At 42.1% G+C, this 16,529-nt stretch overlaps 1 protein-coding gene across 3 annotated transcripts in view; it reads left to right on the forward strand.

The window, feature by feature from the left end:
• The first annotated feature begins 71 nt into the window (after positions 1-71).
• Positions 72-16,529, forward strand: part of TTF2 (transcription termination factor 2) — a 17,079-nt gene continuing 621 nt past the window's right edge. Inside the window, exons 1-22 of one of the 3 annotated variants that reach the window (XM_015635250.3) lie at positions 72-160; positions 243-354; positions 563-649; positions 1,766-1,832; positions 2,306-3,259; positions 4,121-4,247; positions 5,107-5,289; positions 5,508-5,665; positions 6,517-6,598; positions 6,920-7,033; positions 7,639-7,789; positions 8,130-8,235; positions 9,218-9,408; positions 10,285-10,438; positions 11,205-11,296; positions 12,016-12,098; positions 12,539-12,678; positions 13,423-13,593; positions 14,192-14,250; positions 15,116-15,269; positions 15,376-15,458; positions 15,906-15,980. In XM_015635250.3, coding sequence (XP_015490736.1) covers positions 133-160; positions 243-354; positions 563-649; positions 1,766-1,832; positions 2,306-3,259; positions 4,121-4,247; positions 5,107-5,289; positions 5,508-5,665; positions 6,517-6,598; positions 6,920-7,033; positions 7,639-7,789; positions 8,130-8,235; positions 9,218-9,408; positions 10,285-10,438; positions 11,205-11,296; positions 12,016-12,098; positions 12,539-12,678; positions 13,423-13,593; positions 14,192-14,250; positions 15,116-15,269; positions 15,376-15,458; positions 15,906-15,980 — 3,371 coding nt within the window. In that variant the 5' untranslated portion in view covers positions 72-132. The remainder of the gene's footprint in view (positions 161-242; positions 355-562; positions 650-1,765; positions 1,833-2,305; positions 3,260-4,120; positions 4,248-5,106; positions 5,290-5,507; positions 5,666-6,516; positions 6,599-6,919; positions 7,034-7,638; positions 7,790-8,129; positions 8,236-9,217; positions 9,409-10,284; positions 10,439-11,204; positions 11,297-12,015; positions 12,099-12,538; positions 12,679-13,422; positions 13,594-14,191; positions 14,251-15,115; positions 15,270-15,375; positions 15,459-15,905; positions 15,981-16,529) is intronic. The other 2 variants (XM_015635260.3, XM_015635268.1) reach the window with 2 other exon arrangements.

Genomic DNA, 16,529 nt, shown 5'->3' on the forward strand with positions numbered 1-16,529 from the left:
GGCATCGCGCAGCGCAGCGGCGATTGGCTCTCGCTCCCCGTGCCCTGCCCCTTCCCCGCGCTGATTGGTAGGAACGCCGGCCCGGCGGGATTGGCTGGTTCAAAGAGGGGGGCGCGGCCGTACCGCTCGGCCATGGAGGCTGTGCCGTGCGCCGAGCACGGTGAGGGCCGGCCCGGGGTCCCCGTGAGGGCGGGTGTGTGGGGGGCTCGGCTTGATCAGTTCCGCGCTTTTCCGCTCCGCAGGGTCCCTCTGCTTCCTAAAAACTGGCGTCCGCGATGGCCCCAACAAAGGGAAGAGCTTCTACGTGTGCGGGACGCAGGGCCCCGATGCCTGCAGCTTCGTCCTCCCAGCGCCGTAGGTGCAGGGCAGGGGCGGCAGGAGGGGGTCGATGGGACAGGGGATACACTTTGCTGTCCTCAAGGGAAGTTCACTGCCGTGACACCAATCGCAAGCTTGTTTTCTTACGTAGCCTTTGTTTATCGTAGGTGATTGTTTTGCGGTGGCAGTTTCCTGGGCAGTTCGTCTTGTCTGTATTCTTCCGCTTCTCCTTTCCTCCTTTCAGGGTTCCTGCTTCTCACTGCTTGATCCATGAGGGGTGCGTGGTGGAGCTGCAAGTCCTGGTTCAGCAGCCGGACAGAGATGAATACCAGTAAGTTCCTCAAATTTTTTAAAACCCGTATGTCTGCCTTCAAACGGGTGAAACCTATGTTTCTTCTTCCTTCTTTGTCCTATGTTCAGTGCTTAAAATAATGTTCTCAAACTGATTCTGACTCATGGTCGTTTAGTTTTTACAGTTACACGTCAGAAAACCTGAATCTCCTGATTAAGTAGTTTTTCTGTAATGAGGATTTAACATCCACCTAAGCTGTACCTGTGTTCTTTGGGGAAGGGAGGGCTCTTTTTAGAGTATCTCATTTTTATGGCATCTTTGAAGACTTCCATTGTAGGATGCTGCCTCTTAAAAATAAAGATTGTTATTCTTAGGATCAAGAGTATCTTAGCTCTCCTTATTATTTATGAACAAGTGAGATAGTTGAACTACCAGTCATTCAAAGTGGAAACGGGTTTATTGCACATGTTGAAATATTTCGAATTGTTTGATTCTGACTGATATGGCAGTTTCCTTCTAAAATGGAAGAGGAAGAGGGTCATCGAGCCCTGAGGCCTTCACTTACCCTGTTTCCAAATGATTGCCACTTTTATTAGCAGTTGCATCCAATAGTATAAACTTAGGTCATCAGATAATTTTTGTTTTTAATAGAATTGAACATAGCTCTGTGGTTGGGTTCATCCAAAATCAGCATCAAATTCACCAGCGTTAACTCTGATTGCAGCAGTCCTGGTTGGCTGCTAGTTTAAGAAAGAAAGAAACAATATCCGAAGTATTTCTGTCCCTGAGTTGTTATAAAAATGAGGTGGCCTGTGCCGTGTAATTAAAAGAAGAGCTGTCTCCTTGCATCTAGAAATCATAAGAGGCTTCTAAGGCTCTAAACATAGACAGCATTTTTGCCTGAGCAGTTACTCTTCTGTTGCTAAAATTAAAAAAAAAAACCCAAACCCTAGGAATCTTTATTCAGAGAACACTACTCCTGTAAAAAGCTCTGTTGCTAGTGTTCATGGCCTTTTGTTATGCAAAGGTATGAATGTAAAGTACAGATTAACAGAACTTGTATATAATGGTTTTTGGTGCAAAGTACTTTTAAAAGAATGCTTAGAGCTTCTTTACTGGCTCCTGGGATTGAAATCTTGTTTTAATCCTTGGTAGGTTGTTTTACCGGTGCCTTAAGAGTAAGTTGAATGGGAAGAAATGGTGTGGAAGTGTCCCATGGCAGGTATGAGTGTCTTGTTTGTATTGTAGTATCACTTTATTCTGGCATGACTTTTCATTCCTTATACCATAATCACCTCTGAAATGACTTACTGGGAGATTCTATATTTTCCAATTGAGAAGTGTATCAGGCCTGCTGTCCTCTAGATAAGGATTATCTTTCTCCTGACTTGTGTGAAGTACTCACTGTTCTTTAGTCTTAGAAGAAACTTGGATTTGATTTCTGGCTGTCCTCTTTTGTGGAGATGGTGCTACTGGGACTTGATTCCAAAAAACAAGGGGAATGGCAAAGAAAGTTGAAAACCAGACTTTTTGTTTTGGATTTCTTATGAAATGTTTATCCTGATGCTGTTAAAATGATAGGAAAGATGACTTTGGTAGAGGATGAAGTCTTGCTTGAGGTGATCAGGTTGTGTGTGTTATTAACAGGCTTTAATAATTTGTACATTGGCATTTACTCCCACGTACATATTGCAGGATCCAAAAGCTACCAAAGTGTCAAAACCCGTGGAAACCCAGCCCAGGACAGTACCTTTCTTCAATCCCACTAGCCAAAGAAATCCATTCAAAGTACTAGACAAGAATTGTGCTCCATCATCCTGGGAACAAATGAAGCAAAGAAATGGAGAGGAAAGTAAAGCAAAAGGAGTTAAAGCAGACAATGAGTGTGTGCTGGTGTCACATAAAGAAAAGAAATCAACCTCTGATTCTTCCATAAAAACAGTACCTCTAGAAGAGCTCAAAAATAAAAAGAAATCACCCACAGGAAGTAAAAGTGACCCAGAACTTCAGCAGACTACAGTGTCTCAATCTAAACTTTGCCTTTCTGAGACCAGGAAAGGGAAAAATACACTTTCAGAGGAAGAGAAATATGGTGGCAGTGACAGGGAATCCTGGAAGCCCTCTGATTGTGTGGACAAGGAGCCAGGAGCAAGATCAAAAGTCTTGCCACTAAGTGTTGGAAAGCAAACTACAAGTACCAAGCCTCCAGGGGAGGAGCAGCTGGGAGGAAAAAGCTTAAAAAGCTGTAGGGATAAAGAAACCAGAGAGAAAGATTGCACTAGTCAGAAGAATGGCGAAATGAAACCAGTGTCTAAGGAAGATACCACTTCCCCAGCAGGAGCACAGTCGACATCGAAGCATGCTGCCCTGAGAGGAGGGGCAGAGGCAGAATTGCCCAAGGCACAACTCGGGCCAGGGCTGCCACAGCCTCCTGGTGAAGCCTCTGGCAGTGACAGTGATGAAGTGCAATTTGTTTGTTCCTCATCAGGTAAAAGTAAACCTGAGAAATCAGTTGAGATTCCTACAGGAAAATCAGGAAAGAGTGTGCAGGGGACATCTTTGGATGCAGCAGCATCACATCACATGGAAGGACCCCAGGACCCTAAAGTGCTTCATAACCATCTTGTAGTCCAGCTGAAACAGAAAAAGGTCATTTATTTCAGCTATTATTTGGGGGCTTTATTGTTCTGATTCCAAGGTGACTTCCTTTACTTGGGACAGGCATCAGAATATGGTATCTCCTCACAGCAGAAACTCAAAATGGGGTTTAGGAAGATGTGGCATGGGAGGGCATTCAGCCTATGTACAGACTGGTTGTATTAAGCAGATACAAACCAGTTACCTGTAAGGTAATACAGTCTTCTGCCTTTGGGGATGCTCAGTTTTGACTCCCCTGAGGTCGTGTCTTGTCTTTTACCCTGAAAGTAATTTGCATAAAATGGAATAGTGCACAGCCAGTTTAACCTTTGTAAATAACAAGGCTGTATCTGGTAGCCTCTTTTGGCCTTGTGCAGTAGTTGTGATCTGGCTATGAAAGCTCACTCTAGGGTGAAATAAACTACCTGCCTGTTTGCTTTTTTGTTTTTTTCAATAATTGCCCATCACTGTTTTTCATTTTTATTATAAGCCCCCCTGTTTGTCTAGAGCTCAGAGCAGAATCTTGAAATAAAGTCAGAATTGTTGTGCAAGCATAGAAAGAAAGGTGCAAGTAGGTTAAATATTGTGGATATTTTAAGAGATGTTAAGATTGTCTGACTCACCTGCCTGTTTCATAAAGAGGAGACCCCGTGTCCTTCCATATTTTCTAAACACTAATGGTTAGCTTATTTTCTGCTAAAAGACTTTTTAATTGCACTGAATGGCACTTGAAAGCTTTTTGAGATTACAGAACAGTATCAAAATACAAATTTAAATGGGATGAGATTAGTTCCTTTTAGACTTCTGAGCTGATTGTTCTGTGTCAGCAGAGAGCTTGGTAACCACACTCAAGTTTTGGTTTCTTTTTTCCAGAGTACATTGGCTACAGTGAACGTTCAGTTGCTGCCAGATAAAGGGGAACGGTTGTTAAAGCAAGTGCAAGATTTGGAAGCTACACTCAGTGCTCTTAACATTTCAGCAGCAGATACTAGTGAAAAAGGTAGGGCTACTTTTTTTTTTTCTTTTTGACTGCAGAAGTTTACAAAACACTTTGTCTTAAAACACTTGTTAATATTGAGGAAATATAGCATAAACTTATATATGGCTTGTGGTCTATAAAACGTTTGTCTGTTGAGATTTACTGAAGAGGAAAAGTGTTAATTGCAAAATATGTGTCTGGGAGCAGATGAATGGAACAACTCAAATGTTTCCTCTGTAATGTGGTGGCTTCCCAAGGGAGTTTCCTCCTAAGGTTAGGATCTAGGTTTCCAGCTTTAGCTACATGATTGAGACAGGTATCTTTGAGAACATGCCGATGAAGTGCTAACTACCTGTGTTGCATTATGGAACTGTGCTGTTCATGCATGTTGTCACTGAATATTCCAGTTACCAGATTCAAAATGAGCAGCTTGCAGTGGGGCATTCCTGAGAGAGCTGAGCTCATGAGCTCTTGGCCCGTTTGTTCTTGGATGTTTCAATAGTTTTTGTGTTCAAAATATTGACAAGAGAGATGTCTTCAAAATTAATCATCTGGGAACAGGGTGCAAAACTGACCTTGTCTGCACTACTCTGAGCACAGTTGCAGAGTTCACTGTTGCTGTAAACCACATACTGAGGCTGGAACTGGACTTGCTGCCTGTCACAGCAGCAGGCCAAGAGCACATGCTGGTAATTGCAGTGGCTCAGGTGATGTGCTGCTGTTAAACTGGTGTCACCACTTCACAGTATTTTGCAAGCAGACTACTGGGCAAAATAAAGGCTATTCTTTGGGCTGTAGAGCAAGGCTCTGAGAATCACTGTGCAAGGAGGAGTGAGAAAGTGAGGATCACTTTCCAGGGTGTGATTCCTTTCTCCTTAAGGGCAAGATAGCAGAAGCAGCAGCTGCCATGAAGAACCTTTGTCTAACCCAGTTGGCAGGCCAGGTGGTACGAAGCTGATAACACCGCTCCCGCTCCAGGATCCTACAGCAAAGGCCTCTGCAGGCTCACACAGTCACCTCTTGGCTGCTGCTACTTTGGGTTCCAGTGGCCAAAGTTTTGGAAGTAAGTATAGAAAGACTTTGCCATTACAGAGAACACTGTTGCGTACTATTTCTGAAGTAATCCTGCAACTTGAGGATACATGTGAGAGTACTAAGGCTGTTTTGTTACTGCATACTGTCCCTCAGGCATCTGTAGCCACTGAAGTTAATCTCTGAGTTGAAAGATCTATTTGGGAAAGTTAGCTTTGTAAACACATCTCTGGTACTGTATCTTTGCAGTGGCTGCTGGTGTACAGAATCTGTATGGGGGAAGAATGACAGAAGACCGACTCAGGGCTGTACACAGTGCCATATTTGAGGCTATTAATAATCTTCACAAATCTCTAGAATCCTGTCCAACAGAGGAGACAGCAGCTGAAGATCCCTCTGGACTGAAGGTGGGTTGGCAAGGATGGAAGTTGTCATACTGATGAATGAATCACAGCCTGAGTGGTACCCTAGAGCATTCCTTCCTTCCCACTTTGACATACTTTGCATCTTGCTGGAAGGAGATACACTAATTACATTCCATCCATGTTGTTTGTACATGACTGGCAGAACAGAAGTGTGAGAACAGGCTGAGAACCTCATTGTTCATTCTTCCTGGTGTGCCAGAAGAACTAATCTCTCAAAACAGTGTTGTGGGTGATTGAGTTCATGCAGTGTGATGGACTCCAGAGTAGTCAGCTCTGATCTGTTTGATGTTATATGCAAGGTATTGGAACAAAGGCACATGCCTCTACAGGATGGTGTGTAGATGCATATGTTGTGTCACTTGTCACATTGTCTTGGGACCTTTTCAGTGGTGTGGAAGGCCACTGAATGTCCTTTGATGGTAGTATGTAGTCCCTCTTCCTGTTTCAAGAGTCTGTAGGGGTCTTAGACTTGGTGAGAAAAGGGGAAGCATTCTCAATCCTTTTCCTTGACAGTGGTAGCTGTTGTAAGCAAGGTTGTCTGGGGTGGATTTTCCAGCTGAGCAAGCTCGTGTTATCTGCTCTCTGAGAGCACTGAGGCACTGGGCTGGTTAGTGCAGGAAACATTAGGAAGACTCATCTGTGGTACTGCTGTCCTCCTGTCTTCAGTAGTTGGTTACCTTGGGTATCCCAGCCTGTGTGGAAAAACAACAGGTAGGTAAACTCCTTTGAGAAGGATTGTACTAAAACAATTGAACAGGATAATTGGTACAGGAAACAGAAGTGTCTAAATTTTGCCAGGTGTTTCCTTCAAATCCTCTCTCTCACCCTCACAGGTCCCACTGCTGCAGCACCAGAAACAGGCACTTGCATGGCTCCTCTGGAGAGAGAGTCAGAGGCCGTGTGGAGGAATTCTGGGTGAGCAACAGAACGGCAAAATCGATATTGTGGGGCAGATCTATGGCAGCAGTTTTGCATGTAACTTATTTGGTGGCAAATAACTGGTTATTTTGTAGGCATGTCAAAAGGGCTTGTTTCCTGAGCCCTGTTACCAAGTACAGGCATTAACCAATTACTAAATCATACCCTGAAATTTTCATCTGTGTATTTTGATTTTCTGGGCTTCCCAGGGCACTTTCTGTTGTATTTCCCTCGGTATAGATCCAGGTGGGCTCACCTGACTCACCTGAGGTTGTTATCAGCATTTCTGCAGGTGGTAACTTGTGTGTCTTTTTGCAGCGGATGACATGGGCTTGGGGAAGACTCTAACGATGATTGCTCTCATTCTGGCCCAGAAGCAGCTGAAGAGAGAGAAGAGAAAGGAGACATTAGAAGTATGGCTATCCAAAAACGGTACAGAATTGCTTCCATCCAACAGCACATATGTTATGATGAAGTGTCATCTGAAATGCCTAAAGCATTATAGGTTAAGAGGTCATAGAACAACACACTCTGTCTGTACTCACTTTCCTTCTGCAGGAAACTTTCATTTGGCTGAATTGTACTGGGCTTCCTTGCATGACCTTTCTCTTGCTCAGGGTCATTTTTGTTTCCCATTTCATGTGTAGGGTTTTCCAGCTCATTACTTTATATTGTTTTGGGATTTTTTTTTAACTGTTCTTCTGAAATAGTTAAATCCAGCATATGCTGGCTTTGCAAAAAGTTTCATCATTTTTTAAACATATGCATAGTTTTCACAGGGACTTCAAGTAGTTACTACTCACCTCTCTGTAACTGATCTTTTTTCTTTTCAGCTCTCCCCCGACACATCTTGTCCACAGACACTGGGGATGTTAGTGCTTTTTTAAAGAGTACTGCTTCTGTGCCCATAGTCTGTACTATCTGTGTCCTCATGGAACTGGTTGGACACTCTTCTCAATTGTGAATTTCTAAAAATTCTGTCTTTATTCTAGTCTAATGTGAAGACATTGAAACCTGTCTGCAATATTTTCTTCTAGACTTCACTGTCATCCCTTCCCATGGCACTTTAGTCATTTGTCCTGCATCCTTGATCCATCACTGGAAGAAAGAGATTGAGAGACGTGTGGCCTTTGGCAAACTGAGGGTCTATTTGTACCACGGGCCAAATCGAGATAAGCACGCAGAGGTGTAAGTGCTAAACCATAAATATGACCAAGAAAAGCAAAATACTACATAGCAAGAGATTTGTGTTTATCAAAGTTGAAATTCAGTGGATATAGAATGATGGGAGAATGTGAACTTATTGAAATGTGGAAGGTCCAGAACATCAGGCAGATGTTGCTGTCAAAGTGTATTTAATAAAACATTTATGGTCTGTGCCCATGCCCAGTGGTTCTGGTGGAGGCTGTCACTGCTTCCGATGGCAAAAAAAATAAAAGGTGCATATTCTCTAAAATACATTTAGTCTTCTTACAAAATTAGTTCCTTATCTGTTCTTGCTCCTGATTACTTCTTTGCCTTCATTCAGGCTTTCTGGATATGATGTTGTTGTCACAACCTACAGCCTTCTCTCCAAGGAGGTTCCCACAAGCAAAGAGGAAGGGGAAGTCCCTGCTCAGGACCATGATGTGGGGGTGAGAAGCCATAATGTCAATAGGGAATTGCCTTAAGGTTTTGTTCTGAGGTGTTGTAAACTATTGTTGTTTCAAGTAGCACCTTATATGTGCTATAGTGAGTAGCAGCTTGATTTTTATTTTTTTTTTTTACTAAGCCCCTGTTTATTTTTGTAAAAGCAAAGTGATGAGAGAAATTGCTGTGATGTGCTGCAAGAACAGATAAATTCACAATATATCTCTTCTGCAGAATTATAGACTATGCTACAGTTGAAGTGTCTTAGGAAGTAATTTTAAGAATGCAGTGGTGAATCTCATTCTCCTTTTGAGGTGAAGGAGCAGTAGAATCTCCTGATTGATGTTCTTTGTTTCTTGAAGCACTAATGTCACTCCAAACTACCAGAAACCTGTTGTGCTCAGGTCAGTCTGAGCTGAGACTGAGGCAGCTTCCATGCTGCCTTGAAGAAACAGCAGTATGCTGCTGGCTGAGCTGTGGAAATAATTGTGATTACTGAGTGCTGACTGAAATGACTACACAGTGTAGAGGAAGTCCTTTGCTGTCTCCAACCTCTGTGCACAGCTCTAGATGTAGTTCTTGAAGAAAACAGGACTTGGAATTTCCTGAAACTATAGATGGCATCTATAAAATTTTGAGAGATCAGAATAATTGTGGTCTTTCAGCTTAGTGTAGTGAAACTTTACTGATATGAAACACCTCTTGAAGCAAGAACATTATATAATAAAATGCTAAAAGCAAGAAAAAGAGAAAAATGCTAGAAATTGTTATTGAGATCAAGCAAATAGGTTAGTTTCTGGCTTATAAACTGTAAACATGGAAGCTTTAAAGAGATGATTTTTAGACACCATTTCTTACAAGACGCTAAGATCACAAACTGTTGCTGTCTAACATCAGGAAAAGACTTCTGGCTGGAAAAATTAATTTGCTTGTGGTTCTTTGGAGAGCCTAGGTTTTGCTTCAGATCATAGTCTTTTTTTCTTTCAGAGTGGATCATCTCCCTGTTCCCCTCTGCTCAGGGTAGCCTGGGCTCGAATTATATTGGATGAAGCTCACAATATTAAAAACCCACGGGTTCAAACCTCTATAGCTGTGTGCAAATTGAGAGCCAGTGCCAGATGGGCTGTCACTGGGACACCAATACAGAACAACTTGCTGGACATGTACTCTCTCCTGAGGTGAGCTGGCTACATATGACCACACAGACAGGGATCCAGTCCTAGTAATTCTTCTCTGATGAAATGCTGAAGTTGTTTCTAAGTCTGAGATGTGCTGAGATATGTGGAATAGTAGGATTAGTTATGTAAATGCTTAGCACTGGATTGCAAAGGCTATGGTTGAGGCATTGCACAAGGCTGACCATGTGTCTGCTGTTGCCATGTAGCTTTTCTGCCTCCATGGAAAACAAAGGGGAAATTACCTTGGATCTCCTTTGTGTTCAGGATGAGTATGCACAAAACCAATTTTAATGAGGAGAGATGTTATGAGTTAATTCCTGTTGTTACCAGGTGGTGGGAGGACCACCTTGGAGTGTTGTGCCACAAGAGCATTGAAGGAAAGGGTGAAAACTTTGGATTCTCTGAACAGTGATGAAGGTGCTCTTCATTGCTGAGGGGGGAAAGGTTACAAATGGTGTTGGAGAACCAGAGATAACTTGCATTTGAAAATAATTTTGGATAATTGTAATTAATTGTCAAGTAAAAAGCTTGCTATTTTGAAATAATAGATGAATATGCTTTTGGCAAGTGCCTCTGCATCCTGATGTCTTTTGTTTGCTGGTGATGCTTGAAACATAATGGGCTAAGAGGAAATGATGGGTACAGCATCAGATGCTTACAGTGCTGATGATGGTAGGACATCTAAGCAACAAGTTGTCACCACCATTACACTGGAAGTATAATGTTTACCTTACATTACATTAATGTCCTTGGTCATGCAGTTATGGCATTTGAAAATGGTTTGTTTTGGTAGCAAGGAATTTGGTTCTGGTCACTCCAGAGTAAATGAAGAACTCTTCTTCCCTTGGTATGAAGTCTCCTTCCTTCCTATCACAGATTTCTACGTTGCTCTCCTTTTGATGAATACAAAGTGTGGAAGTACCAGGTAGATAACAACACAAGGAAGGGAGGGGAGAGGCTAAGCCTCTTAACCAGGAGCCTCTTACTGCAGAGAACTAAGGACCAGCTGGATTCAGCTGGCAAGCCCCTGGTAAGAACTTCACCCTCCAAAATGATACCATTATTCCATTGTTTTCCTTGCAGCAGACAGTTAGTTATTTACAAGCATAAATTTGTTAATGGGTGGGGTTTCCTATCTGCTGCAGTGTCTTGAGCAAGAGAAGCAAATGCCTGTGGGATGCTTTGGTTGCTTACCCAGAAAGTAAAATTCAGGAGAATAATAAAACTTTTCAGTTTTAAATCACATGCAGACAAAAATATGCCAAGTAATTGCACGTAGATGGCCGCTTAGTGGAAAGTTAGTCTAAATCACTGGACTAGCCTAGATCTCTGAGAACTCAAGATGTCATATCTCAAATGGACCCGATGTGGGCTGGAGCATTGGCTTTCTGCATTGCTTTTTACAAACAGTCTGTTGAATGGAGAATTAGATCATAGGCATGTCTTAAGCCTTTAAAAAGTATAGTTTTGGTGTACCGTCTGATTCTGAAAAGGGAAATAAGGTACTCTAACAACACAAAAATTAATTAATCCCTCTGTGGTAGTTGAGCAGTTCATACATAGTAGCTCATGCCTCTTGTTATTGGATGAGTGGGAATAAAGATTTTATTGTGAGTGTTAAACAGGCTCCTTGGAGTTCTGTGAGTGTCTGTGTTGTGTCAACTGTGTAAATACATACAGCTTTAGTGAACAAACAGACTTAAGAGTACTGTGTTAAATCTTGGATTGCTGGTGTTTGTGATGTTCTCTAAGACTTGTGCACTATGTATGTCTGACCCTGTGAATTTTCACTTCAGGTGTCTCTGCCCCAGCGTAGTACACAGTTGCATCAGTTAAAACTTACAGCAGAGGAGCAATCTGTGTACAATGTGCTCTTTGCAAGATCCAGGTAGGAATATGGGTAGAGATACATTATTTTGTGGGTTTGTTTCTTATTGGTATGGGAATCAGAGGAGAAATTCACTTCAGATGAGGAGAGCTTTTGGATAAACTCCTGTTAATTTTTTCCTCTTCTGATTTATCTGTCTGTTGTGTTTGAAAATACATTGCTTGTTTGGATAGTAGGCAAAACTGATGGATTTCTTTTCTCCCATATATTCATGCCTCATATGAGCTTTGTATTCTAGCCTTATGCTTAATCTCACTGATTTCAAGACTCCAAAGACTTGGAATTATGAGTGTTTCTTAAATGATGAAGTGGGAGCACCTGTAAAGGAGATAATTATCATCTTTGCTCTGAAAAGATTCTTGTACAAGTAGAAATTATGGTCTCTCCAGATAGCTGTAATGCAAGCCAGCATCATTTTGTGTTCTCTTAGGCTCTTTCAGCAGTGTCACTGTAAAGAATTTTCCTTCCTTTAAAATACACATTTAAAGGTGTTCTCATACTCAAAAAGCAGCCTTGCTTTCTCTTGTGATTTCCAAATTGCATCTTTGGTTTTGATGATACTCAAGTTAAATAAAACCTGGGGTTTTTATGTGATGGTTTGGTGACTGAATAATTAATGAAACCTTCCTTACCTTAATGCATCATCAGCTTGCTAAGCTCAGGTCCCTCTTGCCTTTTTTCTTGCTGTGAATCCCAGTGTCTTTGTCTTGTTTTTACAGGTCAACACTACAATCCTACTTAAAGAGACAAGAGCAGAAAAATGAAGGCAGAGAATATGATGGTGGTAATCCCTTTGAGAAAGGTATGAGCATGCCCTTCCCTGAAAACATTTGCAGAAGTGGCTCTTAAGTGCACATTCAGAAGTGGGAACAGACCTGGGGTCAGGACTTAGAAATTCTTTGGAAAATGCTCCCCTCATGTTACAAAGACTTTTACCTTAATATTCTAAAAGTGTTGTTCTCATCTCTTAACCGTTTTGGCTCTAAAATTTCCTTTGAAATAAAGGTCTAGTTGCTCAGATAACACATGTGAGCATTACTGTATGGTATATCATACTCTGACTTGTTGTTGCCTTTTTCTTTCTTAATTAAAGTGGGGGGTTGATACGTTCCCATGTTAAAGCAGGTATTTGCTTTCCTGTTCATTCTTGACTCCTCTTCATGAACTCTTCCTCAAGGTGGGTGGGCAGTGCTTGGAAATGCCTCCCAGACGTCTTGATATTTTGTCTTCCTTCCTTGACAGTTGCACAAGAGTTTGGAGTCAGTCAAAAAGAATTTGTAGCAGGCTCACAAAGTGCTTCCCAGGTCTCAAGTACTGCCCATGTCTTGTCCATGCTCTTGAGGCTCCGTCAGTGCTGCTGCCATCTCTCCTTACTGAAAGTGGTAATTGTATTGTAGTGGTGTGGAGGGTTTTGTGGGGTTTATTTAAGTATTTATGCAAGTTAATGACTTGCTAACATATTTGTTTTTCTTAGCTATGAGAGTATGAACAGAGTCAATTTTAGGATTCTGTTTTAAAGCCCAAGATGCTTTAGATGGGCTTACCTTCTGCTAAAGAGTTCCTCAGCATGATTTATATGGGCAGCTGTGTCTTTGGAAATGCCTTGATTCAAATAAAAAGGGAACTAGAATTTTAATGGTAGCCTTGATCTTAACCTAGCCTTGAAAAGTGCAGGAGTGTAGCCTGTTTCAAGGGCTCGTGTGTTGGAGAGCTCTGTCAGTGCTTTGAGGTTGCCTTGCAGGAAGCAGACTAATCTTTCAGGAGTTCTTGGCTCTGAGCTATATATTTAGCAGCTGTAGAGAAAGTTCAGCTGTTAGGGGAACAGGGAAACATTTATGTTCTAACATCTGTAGTCCTGCAGTTGTTAAATGCTGGGAGGAGATGTGAGGAGACGACCACAGGAAATGGCTAAGCTCACATACTTTCCATACACTGCCCCTTTTGGGGTAGAATAAAGGTCCAAAGGGACTGTTTGATCCAGTAGTGTTTCTTAATTGTTCTGTCTTCATATTGCATAGCATACTTCAAACCCAGCGTCCTCAGCAGATGCTGTGCAAGCTGGATCAGTAGTGAATTTGATCTCAGGCTTGACTGTGATCCCTTATTATTTTGCTTTCTTCCCACAGGCTCTGGATCAAGTTAACTTGAACAGTGAAGGCCTTGCACTCTCCATTGAGGAACAGCTTAGTGCTTTGACACTGTCTGAGCTCCAGACTCCTGATTCCAAATCAACAGTCTACCTCAATGGCACAGCTTTTCAAACAGATATCTTTGACATCAGCAGGGAGAGCACCAAGGTATTCTGGTTGTGCCATTCTTACCTTCCTTGAGAAGCTTGGATTTCAGCATTTTGGTTCTTAAATGGCTCATGAATTGTCACACCTTGGTAATTGTAGATCAAGCTAAGTTGCCAATTGAGATGAAATCAGGTGAGTAGGTTGATAGCCTGCTGAACCCCTGCTGGGAAGGCTCCAACTTCTCACAGGTAGAGGGGTACTTCTAGTACAGCTGTGAGAATGTGACTGCTGAGAAACTGTAAGTGAAAATCTTAAGCAGTGGACTCCCAGAAGTTCAGAAGAGCTTGCATGTGAAACCTTGGTGCTTGTGATGAGCTAGAAAAAAGGGATGGCAACAAGAGGAGAGATTGCAATAACTTCTCACAGGAAGGTTGGAATCTGTAAGGCAGGCTTGTATGATTTGGTTTCCTGTCCCTGTTTTCTGTGGTGGGAGTGTTCTTACCAGTGACTGTTAAAAATCTCTTCAAACTCTAAGCACAAAAGAAATTCTAGTTGAAAAGCTATTCTGATTACTTTCTACTTTTAATAAAGAATATCCAAGCATGAGGTGGATTATGAGAGCAAGCAGACTAATGTTTTGGATTTTTTTTTCCTGCAGATAGCTCAACTCTTGGCTGAATTGAAAACTATTCAGAGTCACTCACCGCCTCAGAAAAGGTTAGCAAGCATGTCCTTTTCTGTAGTCATAGTGATTGAGAGAAGCACACTCTTTCTTGACAACAGCAGAAATAGCTTAAAATAATTGAATACAAAACTCGTGGTGAAATAGTGACAGTACTGCAGTAGTTGAACCCAAGTGTTGAGAAAAAAGTCTAGGACAAAAGAGGGGAGTTTAAGATACAGGTAAATGTAAACATAAAGGAACATGTGAGAAATCTCAGGCCTTGAGGCCCAGGAAGACCATTCTCCAGAAATAGGACTGGGAATAGTTAAGTTGTGATGAGAAGTATTTGCCCACCCCACAATCCAAAAAAAGTGGAGGACTAAAGTAGAGATTAAAACTGAACCTGTTAGAGATAAAGGAATGCATTGATCACAGGACTTACAGAAAGCTTTTTTCCAGTCTTTTCCAAAAAGCATTCCCATCATAAGAATGGGAGCACCAACATTGCTTTTGTTCCCTTTCAAGAAACTATCAAACAAATTACTCCCTCACAAACTGTTTAGCCCAAGAAGCTGGGGAGTGAGAAGCTATAGTGAATCTAAATTTGGTGTTGCTATTGATTTTTGTGTTTTGCAGAAAAAGCTGTGTTGTGACTCAGGTTTGTGGTTGGGAGGTGGAAATGTGAAATCCAAAAATGGTGGCAGAAGCTATAGACTTAATTTATGTGGAGTTTATTGGGTATTAGCCTTCCACAACAAGTTCTAGCACTGCATCTCTGTTTCTGAATTGGGAGAGGGCTTGGCTCCAGTTTGCAGTGGGGAAGGGTGCCTGAATTGTTGTAGCCCCTTGGGTGAGACACTGCAATGACCAAACTGTTCCAGGACAGAGTTGGTTGTAAACTCCCTGTTCTCTCTCCAGTGTGGTTGTCTCTCAGTGGACGAGCATGCTCAAAGTTGTGGCTGTGCACCTGCAGCGCCTGGGGCTGAAGTATGCCACAGTGGATGGCTCTGTCAATCCCAAACAGAGGATGGATGTGGTGGAAGAGTTCAATAACAATCCCAGAGGGCCTCAGGTATGCATTCAGGGCAGGGAAACAGTCCCTAGCACTGCTATGAACAGCTTTGATGTCTGACTGTGACTATAAAAAAGATTCCTTAACATTCTTTTGGCCTTTGAAGGTAATGTTGGTCTCGTTGCTGGCTGGAGGCGTTGGCCTGAACTTGACTGGAGGAAACCATCTCTTTCTCCTTGACATGCATTGGTAAAGGGAAATACAAATTCCATCTTGGAGGGGATATGTAGGGCATGCTGCTTGCTTTCTCACTGCATGTATTATAATGTCTGATGCAACTGGGTTAGGAGGGAGGTGTTTAGTATTCATTGTAACTTTGTCAGTTGGACCCATCTCTTACATAAATATTCCTGAGTTACGGGGTTTGTCTTTTTGCTTCACTCTCTTTCCTCACCACCTACTCAGCTTTCTCTGAGAAGCAACTGTTGGCCAGACTTGGGGCTACATGCTGTCAGTCATGCAGTTGGCTTTGTGTGGAACCCAGGCCAAAGGGAAATACAGTCAGGGTGAAGGCTGGCCATCAAGCTGATAAACCTAAGGTAGCCTGGGAGCAGTTTTAGCTCTACAGAGGAAGAAAACAGGATTCCCAGGAAGGCAGGAAGATGAGGCAACTTTGTTTTTTTAATTACCTTGTAGGAATCCTGCTCTGGAGGACCAGGCGTGTGACCGCATTTACCGTGTGGGGCAGCAGAAGGATGTTGTGATACACAGGTCAGCATTTTACTTAGCAGAACAAGGAGCTGCTGCTTATATACTGCCTGGCTTTAGGTTTCTCTGCTTAGAGCTAGACACAAGGTCTAACCGTGGCATTGAGATAAAAATGTTTTCATGTGTTGTGTGGCATTGGCATGCATATTGCTGTCCTGAAAGCTAGCAGGGTTTTCAGCTTGTAAATTACTGGGAATGTCCTGTTTGTTCCTGAGAACGGTTTGGGTGCTAAACCATTTCTCTTAATTGAGTGGAGATTTTTTCACTGTGATCCCTAAGCCTGAACCTTTATAGTATAACTAATAAAAAACACATAAAGCACTTCCAATAATTAGCAAAGTTGACTTTTAGTAAAAGCACCTGTAACTAAATACTGTAAGATTAACTTGGTTATAATGCATGCAAAGCACATTCAAAGACTGGAATCTAAAATGCTAATTTGGATACAATGTTTTTTGTATACTAAACCAGTCAGTTATCAAGCAATAATTATAGGATTTTGTCACAGAATTACTGTTACTTCAGATGACCAGAGTTGAGACCTGAAGTGCA

This window comes from Parus major, chromosome 1, assembly GCF_001522545.3.
Source record: "Parus major isolate Abel chromosome 1, Parus_major1.1, whole genome shotgun sequence".
In the NCBI taxonomy this organism is placed as follows: domain Eukaryota; kingdom Metazoa; phylum Chordata; class Aves; order Passeriformes; family Paridae; genus Parus; species Parus major.